At 43.0% G+C, this 8,644-nt stretch overlaps 3 protein-coding genes across 4 annotated transcripts; all 3 read left to right on the top strand.

The window, feature by feature from the left end:
- Positions 1-75: 75 nt before the first annotated feature.
- Positions 76-1,908, top strand: LOC128263467 (probable DNA replication complex GINS protein PSF2). The gene is made up of 2 exons (XM_052998525.1): positions 76-1,298; positions 1,354-1,908. Exons 1-2 carry the CDS (start codon positions 1,054-1,056, stop codon positions 1,718-1,720), a joined length of 612 nt encoding a protein of 203 aa, XP_052854485.1. The 5' UTR covers positions 76-1,053; the 3' UTR covers positions 1,721-1,908.
- Positions 1,909-2,013: 105 nt separating this feature from the next.
- Positions 2,014-5,981, top strand: LOC128263463 (vacuolar protein sorting-associated protein 53 homolog). The gene is given in 5 exon segments (XM_052998516.1): positions 2,014-2,224; positions 2,288-2,596; positions 2,598-2,795; positions 3,336-4,516; positions 4,944-5,981. Coding segments are annotated over 5 exon segments (2,679 nt in total). The 5' UTR covers positions 2,014-2,128; the 3' UTR covers positions 5,839-5,981.
- Positions 5,982-6,436: 455 nt separating this feature from the next.
- Positions 6,437-8,543, top strand: LOC128261595 (zinc finger protein 14). 2 transcript variants are annotated; one of them, XM_052995377.1, is made up of 4 exons: positions 6,437-6,489; positions 6,550-7,113; positions 7,173-7,265; positions 7,325-8,543. In XM_052995377.1, exons 2-4 carry the CDS (start codon positions 6,554-6,556, stop codon positions 8,403-8,405), a joined length of 1,734 nt encoding a protein of 577 aa, XP_052851337.1. In that variant the 5' UTR covers positions 6,437-6,489; positions 6,550-6,553; the 3' UTR covers positions 8,406-8,543. The 2 variants fall into 2 exon arrangements, with proteins under 2 accessions (XP_052851337.1, XP_052851336.1); XM_052995376.1 differs by lacking the exon at positions 6,437-6,489 and having other exon boundaries at positions 6,496-7,113.
- The last annotated feature ends 101 nt before the right edge of the window (positions 8,544-8,644 follow it).

Raw genomic sequence — 8,644 nt, 5'->3', positions numbered from 1 at the left:
CATATTTAATGGGTTTATCCAATAGGAAAATTGTAAATTACAATTTTTTTTTAATTTAAAACTACATTTTTGCATACTTAAACATAGTAATGAATGTGTAACACACCTTGATTTAAACACACCACCCTTCGGGTCTAAATCAGAACCAAAAATATTTAATTCAAAGTGAAAATATTTGGATTTACCATGATTTTTCGCTGGGTGCACCCATCCACCACCCATCGATGTCGTCTCCCAAAGCGATAAGTCAACAAATCGATGCTGTTGTTTACTCGTCTGGACTTAAAAAGACTGAACCTATACCGACATGTACACAGAAGATTTCAATTTTCTATTTTCGTCACTCCATTTGATGGAGAAATCTGCAGATCCCTTGATCTTCAAATGCAAATCTAACCTTGTCGCGACCGCGAATAGTTTTATTAGCCAGAAAAGATATAGTATGACTGATAAGACCAGACTATCTAGTGCATTTAAGTGGTGTGTTGCAAGGGATTACGCCTGGCCAGGCCAAAACATATATATTATTAAATGGAAAACTTGGCTGAACTTGAAACGCTTGATCATGTTTGGCATTCATGCGCTTATCACGACAAACGGCTGGCGTTTTACGTGATTATTGTTGTTTGATAGTTGCCTTGCTGTGCCTTAGCCGGAATCTGCAATAACAGTTTCGCATCGGGCGCACAAATTAGTCAGCTCCGGCGGGACATTAGTTGCATCGGTGCATTCAATCCAATTCAAACCGATCCGGTCGGCGATTAGGAATAGTGAGATGATAACCCAAGTGGAGGTCGCTATATTACGTTGGCATATTTGTAGTTGCGGTCTATGGCTATTAAGCCGTTTGACGTGATTAAACTGACGCAGAAAAAGCTTTGTGATGCAAGCAGATTGCTTGAGAAAAATAAAACCGTTTTTAACGGTCGACAAAATGGCATGGCTGCCAGACTGTTAAAATCTCTGCAAAGATCGATAGCATGGAGGTGCCATCGCTAATCTCGAGTGTGACCGTTCACTCCCTTATTTGTTTATGTTTTGCTTTGCCCAGAAATGGATCCCTCAATTATTGAATTTATTGGCGAAAAGTGCATGATCAGCATTATTCCAAACTTCTCCAACGAACCCCTGCATCTTATCTACGGATCTGTGGGTCCTTTTCGAGCCGGTTTTCCCGTCTTTGTGCCCTTGTGGATGGCCACGCATCTGCGCAAGCAACAAAAGTGCCGGATTGTGCCGCCAGAATGGATGGATATGGATATATTGGAGGAAATCAAGGAGGAGGAGAAGCGTTCAAAGTATGTTTGAAGGTGGATCTTATAAAACATATTTAACAGTTTAGTTACCCAATAGATTCTTTACAAAAATGCCGTGCGAGCATTATATGGTGGTGGCCCAGTTGGTCATGAGCACGGCACCGGATGATGTTCCACGTTGCGAGGAGTTGCGCACTGTGATTAAGGACATCTTTGACATAAGGGAATCCAAACTGCGCACTTCGATAGATGCATTTATTAAAGGTGAAGGCACCTATGCAAAACTGGATAATTTGACGCTCCTGGAGATTCATAGTGTTCGGCCCATCCTGCCCTATTCCCTGGACCACATAGCTCGCTATCAGAGAACTGCTACAGCCTCACAGAGGGACACCTCCATGCTGAGTGCCTCCATGGCGGGGTCTAGTTCCGGTCCCAATAGTAACTCGCTGTTTTCGCAGTGATTGAACCTTCTAGATTATTGAAAATCATTGTAGAACTGTTTTGAGATAAATAGATATGTAAGCAAAGTGCTGAAGATTTTCATTTCCTGCTACGGTGAAAGAAATAAGGAGTAATTTAACTAATTTTGTCCTAAAATGTTTAGAAATTTACGGATTGATATTATATCAAAGAAAGTTGCATAAAATTACATCATTAAGCTTTTAATTTATAAATCAATAAGTCCAGGTATTTTATAATAATAAGGCAATTTGAATGCCGATAACTAGCTCTATCGACTTACAATTCAATACTTACCAGTTGTAATCCGTTATCGATAAAAGTTTTGGCACTCTGCATCCCTGGTTGCTCCACGAAGAAAAAAACAAATAACAAATTGTTTTTATACATCTTAAAGGGATTTAGGTAAAATGAGCGACGCTGCGGTAGCTGTTGAGTCGGAGGAGAGGATGGTGGCCAACAATAAGATCCACTTCTCCAAGGAGGTGAAGCAGGTCATCGACAAGGTAGGTCTCGTGAACATATGCAAAATGGAGCACCCCAAACCAATAAAAATCGCCCCAAAAAAGGTTCTCAAAACGGATGATCCCATGGATGCGCCAGACTTTAATACCGTGGACTACATCAACCAGTTGTTTCCCAACGAGCAATCGCTGGCCGGGATTGACGAGACCATCCAGAAGATGCAGTGCGAGGTGTCGCTCATCGATGACAACATCCGATCCGTGGTCCGTGGCCAGACGAACACCGGTCAGGATGGCCAGCTGGCACTTTGTGAGGCCCAGAAGGTGATCAGCTCCCTGTTCAGCCACATCATCGACGTGAAGACGCGGGCGGAGCGCACCGAGGAGATGGTCAAGGAGATCACCCGGGACATTCAAGCAGCTGGATTGCGCCAAGCGGAATCTCACCGCTGCCATTACCACGCTGAATCACCTGCACATGCTGGTCGGTGGCATCGACAGCCTCAATAAGCTCATAGAGCGCAGGTCCTACGGCGAGATCCTCAATCCCCTGCAGGCCATCACCGAGGTTAACCAGCACTTCCAGCAGTTCTCCGACATCGAGGAAATCAAGGTGGCTTAGTTTTTACTTAAAATACTCCATCTTGCCTTCTAGGCACGGAAATGAAATGATCTAAAACCATTATATTAGACAAAAACCGACAGCTATAAGCATAATTTTTCGAAAAGATTTCAGTTTATCAATATTTTCCCTAATGTTCCTATAGCTATAGGATATAACAGTCCGCTCGGCAAGACATGATTAGTCCAGACATAAACAAATTGCTTTTGGAAAGCTTCAAAAATGTATATTTTACACGGCCAGAATAATAGGCATAGTATTGTATGGTTAATAGTCATTCGATTTTGATCAAAACTGCAAGGAAAATATCGTTTTGAACAATTTATACTCAAGTTTAACAATTTTGACCGATTGCTCCTATGAAAACTATAGGATATAGACGTCCGATCGGCTAGGATTTGTATTACGCTCACTCATAAGACGTAAATTCAATTAAATTATTATTTTATAATAATCGTTTAAAATAGTGGTAGTTTTTGTTTAAAAAAATCTTTAGCTTCAACTACTAAAATAACTTTTTTATCTTTTTAGAATCTCTCGCAGAGCGTGGACAAAATACAAGTGACTCTGGCGCAGCAAATCACGGAGGACTTCAAGGAGGCCTTTGCCGCCAAGCCCGCGGCGCAAAACCAACACCGTTTGGGACTCAATCAACTGGCCGATGCCTGCAAGGTGATGTCCGTGCTGGATCCTAAAGTGAAAAAGGAGCTGCTCAAGTGGTTCATTGCCCAGCAGTTGGAGGAGTACACACACCTTTTCCACGAGAACCAGGACATTGCATGGCTGGACAAGATCGACAAACGCTATGCCTGGCTTAAGAGGCATCTTCTGGACTTTGAGGATAAATATGGACCAGTGTTTCCCTTGGACTGGGAGGTTTCCGAACGGATAACAGTGGAGTTTTGCCGGCAGACGCGCGAGCAGCTGGCACAGATCATGTCCAAGCGCACCAACGAGATCGATGTGCGACTCCTTTTGTTTGCCATCAACAAAACGCAGGCTTTTGAGCAACTGCTTTCGAAGCGCTTCACGGGAGTCACTTTGGGAGCAAAACCTGCTGAGCAGGCGCGAGTGCTCACAACAGAGCAGCCATCGGCTTCGGATGCTCCTGTGGGCCCGACCGTCTTTCACGACCAAATCGGGCAATGTTTCAAGTCGCACTTGGACATCTACATACGCAGCATCGATCGCAATCTGGCAGAGCTCATGGACAAGTTCGTGGAGATGTCACGGGAACCCTACAAGTTCGCCGAGGCCAAGACCACTGTTTATCCCAGCTCAGGAGATCTTTTCGTTTTCTACAAGAAGTGCATGGTGCAGTGCAATCAGTTGAGCAACGAACAGCCCATGTACGATCTCGCTTTGGTTTTCAAGAAGTATTTAAGGGAATATGCCTCCAAGGTTTTGGAAGGCAGCACACCTAAGCTGGTGCCCGCCACCACTGGCAGCTCTATAGGCAAAAGTGTCTCCTTGCTCACACGCGACATGCAGAATTTGTCAACTGCTGCTGGACAAGTGTTCCACAACTTTCTGAAAGAAGGCGACACGCAGCGCTTCTCAAGGGATGATCTGGTGCGCATCTGCTGCGTGCTGACCACCGGTGAATACTGTCTGGAGACCGTCCAGCAACTGGAGGATAAGCTTAAAGAGAAGGTGACTTCCGGTTATGTCAGCAAGATTGACATGAGCGAGGAGAAGGATGTGTTTCATCGGTGAGTTGAACAGAAATGCTTAAGAAAGGTCTATAAAGGCCGCTGCATGATTGAAGTCATAGTTCCATTTGGTTTCATGAGCCATTCGATATATAATATCAATGTTTTTCATGAGGTTCAGCCTCCTATGAATCTCAGCTCATAACATGATCTACTTGATTCATTAGAAATCAGATCAGCTCATGAAAAGTTTCTATAACTGACCTGTGCTTCATAGAGTTCAAACTTTAAACTTTATTAACAGAGAAGAGCTGTGTACTAAAGAGTTTTTAGTTTATTAGAATAAGCAAAAATTTAAAAACAAATTAGTATGCCCTTGTTCTAAAAAATTCGCGATTTGAGACATTCGAATCAAAAATATTTTCGATGTGATTTACACACATACAAAAAAGTAATATAAATATTAATTCTCTAATCACCCTCTCAGCATCATCTCCAATTGCATACAGCTTTTGGTTCAGGATTTGGAGGCAGGTTGCGAAGCCTCGTTGCAGGCAATGTCCAAAGTGCAGTGGCAGCACATCAACAATGTGGGCGATCAGAGTGCTTTTATAAGCAGCCTCTGCGGGAATTTCAAGCAGACAGTGCCTACCATCAGAGACACTCTGGCCAGTTCACGGAAATACTTTACCCAATTCTGCCATCGCTTTGTGGCTGCCTTCATACCAAAGTTCATTAATGTGCTGTACCGCTGCAAATTAACCCTTTCGGATGGATCCAATAATGTGCTGGGCTGCGAACAGCTTCTTTTAGACACCCATTCGCTGAAGACGGCCCTTTTGGAGTTGCCTTCGGTGGGATCGAGTGTGAATCGCAAGGCACCCACCAGCTACACCAAAGTTGTGGTCAAGGACATGACGCGTGCGGAGATGATCATTAAAGTGGTGATGACGCCTGTGCAGCCGCCGGCGCACTTTACCCAGCAGGTCCTGAAACTGCTGCCCGACATCACCATAGCGGAATATCAAAAAATACTGGACATGAAGGCTGTGAAGCGAGTGGATCAGCTGCAGTTGATCGATCTTTTCAAGCACACGGCTTCGGCGGCGGCAGTTAGTGGTTTGATTGAGGCAACAACGGGCGATGACGAGGCCACGGAAGTGCCTGCTGTAACCTCAGGAACCATTGATGAAGGCGAAACCTCGACAGGAGTAACTGAATCTTCAGCCACTACGACAACTACGGCTTCCACTTCCACGCCCAAAAGAGCCTTCATCTTCAGCGTGGGCAGCTTCACGGGCAGTGCGGACAGAAATGCCGATGGCAGTTCCCAAACGGGCATCAGAAAACTAGAGAGTCTACTGAAAAAGCGCTTCCCCTAGGCCGTAAATCAATGTTCCCATTCCATCGCTTTAGTTTGACAATATTCGTTAATGCTTATTTAATTAATTTATAGAGCCTTCTCCGGTGTAATTGGTATAATTATACTTATAGCGACAAATGACATATTCAGTTTTGTAGTTAAGTTTTGTATTATTTGCAATCTATCCAACTACCTTATAAATGTCAATAAAACTTTAGACTTTTGTTTAACAAAAAGTTGTTTTTAAGTAATCAGAATAAATTAATCATGGATTTTTTATGAGCAACTAAAAAGGGTTTCCTAAAAATTACCCCGAAAAGTAAAACTAAAATAAACGACTCCGAAAATGAATTTTTAACTGATGTAACATCATAAAAATTCAAGATTTTTGGCGGGAAAAAAAGTTTTAGGTTTGAATGCAAATCGATGGAGAATCTTTGTACGAGTCCAGCCATGTATGACATTCCATGTTTTTGCTACTTATATCCTTGCGTTTTGTCCATTTTTCGGAGTAAGAAAAACTTGCAGTTCAAGATCGGGAACAATGAGATGATATTTTCAAACATCGATAACTGTTCGATAGCAAAACATATGTTTCCAAGCACAGTGTTGGAAAGTTTCGCATGGAAACAGCAGTATTGCTTAGCCCTCAAAAATTGTAAACAACTGGGTGAGAAATTGTTTTTAAATGCTTAACTATTTTGGCATATATCTTTTTTCACGATTCCAGGGCGATGGAGAGCTGCTGCCAATTTTGCAAGTTGAGACCGGGGCTGCTGGTAAAACGTGGAGATTCAGTGCCGAAAACCCTTTGCCTGCAATGCCTGCATTTGGATACATTTGGAACCCAACACCCGGGTGTCCAAACGAAAGTTAAGGATGAAATCCTCGAGGAGAAACCATTGCAGGGAGAATATTTCATAATTACAGAATGCGAGGAAGAGCCAGCATTGCAAATATGCCGGGTTTGCATGTGTCAGAGCGAGAACATGATCAACATATTCGACAACACGCTGGATTCGTCGGACATTCCGATAGCCACTCTGATCTCCCAGAGCACAGGCTTTCGTGTGGAGAAAGGAGACTCATTTCCGGAAACCATTTGTGCCACTTGTCTGGAGGATGCACAAAACGCCAGTGCGACTATGAGAGCATCATCAGAGGAGTACCAAAAGATATGTGACCAAGTAAAGGAAGAGATCAAAGAGGAGATGGATGATGAAATTCCGGTGAGAAACGAGCCAATTGAAGATGACCCATACGAAGAAGTTCCCAATGAAAGAATCAACGAAAGGCAAGAGCTAATCCCTAGCAGAAAAAACCATCTTTCCAATGATTTCTTCTTTTTCTTAGGAACTCCATCTCTCTGGCATCTAATATCCAGAATCAGGAGCTTCAGGAAGAGGATCACTTCCAGAACAAGGAACCTCCGCTTACCAGTCAAAGGCAAGACAAAATCCCTTCTAGAGAAACTAACCTTATTTAATGCTCTCCTATATTTTTAGAAGCTCCCGCTCTCTGCCAACTAAAGTACAAAATCGTAAAATCCCGAATCGGAGGAAGAAAAACCAGTTCATGCCCCAGCTCATTCCAAGTCAAGAGGAAAAAAACGCTATGAAGTTCATAGATCAACCGCCGCACAGGTGTCCTCAATGCCCCAAGATATTCCTGCACAAGCCCAATTTCATAGCTCATCTGCGGACGCATACGGAAACAAATATCGAAGGAAATGTTTGGCCAAAGTGCCCCAAATGCCCAAAGGTGTACCAACAAGCTGTCACGCTATATGCTCACATCCAGGAACACAAGGCTATTGAGGCAAGTAAACCAGCCTACGAGTGCCCAAAATGTCCAAAAACCTTCTCCACAGCCGAATTCCTTAAATATCACATACGTAGCCATGAGGCGGGCTATTCAACGGAGCTCACGGGCGAATCGCCGTACAAGTGCCCGATATGTTCGAAAAAATTCTTACACCAGACATTTTTTATGGCTCACATGAAGACGCACGAGACTGAGAAAGCGGTACTTGCTATTAAATGTGTGAACTGCAAGAGGCCATGTTTTGAACAAGAAGATCTTATATCTCATATTTGTGGCTCCGACACCTTTACGTGCTCCTATTGTCTAAAGATGTTGCCATGTCGGTATGTGCTGAGGAATCACATCCGGAGCAGTCACATGGGCGAAGGACCCTTCCAGTGTGATCAGTGCGAGCGACCCTTTGCGAAATACACAAGTTTCGAAGCACATGTCGGCGAGCAGGCGTGCTTGAAATATTTCGATACTGCCACCTTAAAATTCCAGTGCCCCCACTGCCCCCTATCATTTTTAGTACAAAGAGATTGCGATGCTCACGTTGGCACTCACTTGCAAAAAGGTCCATACGAGTGTACCACCTGCAACATCTTCTTTTCGTTTTCAATCTATCTTAAGATGCACGAAGGGACACACAGGAAGAAAGGACCATACCCGTGTACCCATTGCTCAAGGACTTTTGGGAGGCGTTATGTTCTCAAGAGGCACATTCTTGAACATAGAAAAAAGGCTAGAAGTAACCAGAAATTTATGAATTTGTTAAATTAGGTACTCCCATACCATTATTTTATCCCCGAAATTTCATTGCTGGACCATTACAAATGTTACTATATTATTTTTAACCCCTCATTACCAAATAAGCTTCTCAAATTATCATTTATATTTGAGTTTTAGTGTTTGTCAGAAATTCAAAATTAAGAATTCGTTAAAATATAAACACCTCAATAAACTTTTATTTTATTACCAAAATATCACTGCTGGAATTTCAAATGTTGCAATATTATTAA

The sequence above is a fragment of the Drosophila gunungcola genome, unplaced genomic scaffold (assembly GCF_025200985.1).
Source record: "Drosophila gunungcola strain Sukarami unplaced genomic scaffold, Dgunungcola_SK_2 000001F, whole genome shotgun sequence".
Lineage (NCBI taxonomy): Eukaryota > Metazoa > Arthropoda > Insecta > Diptera > Drosophilidae > Drosophila > Drosophila gunungcola.
This window is presented reverse-complemented; position numbering and strand designations above follow the sequence as displayed.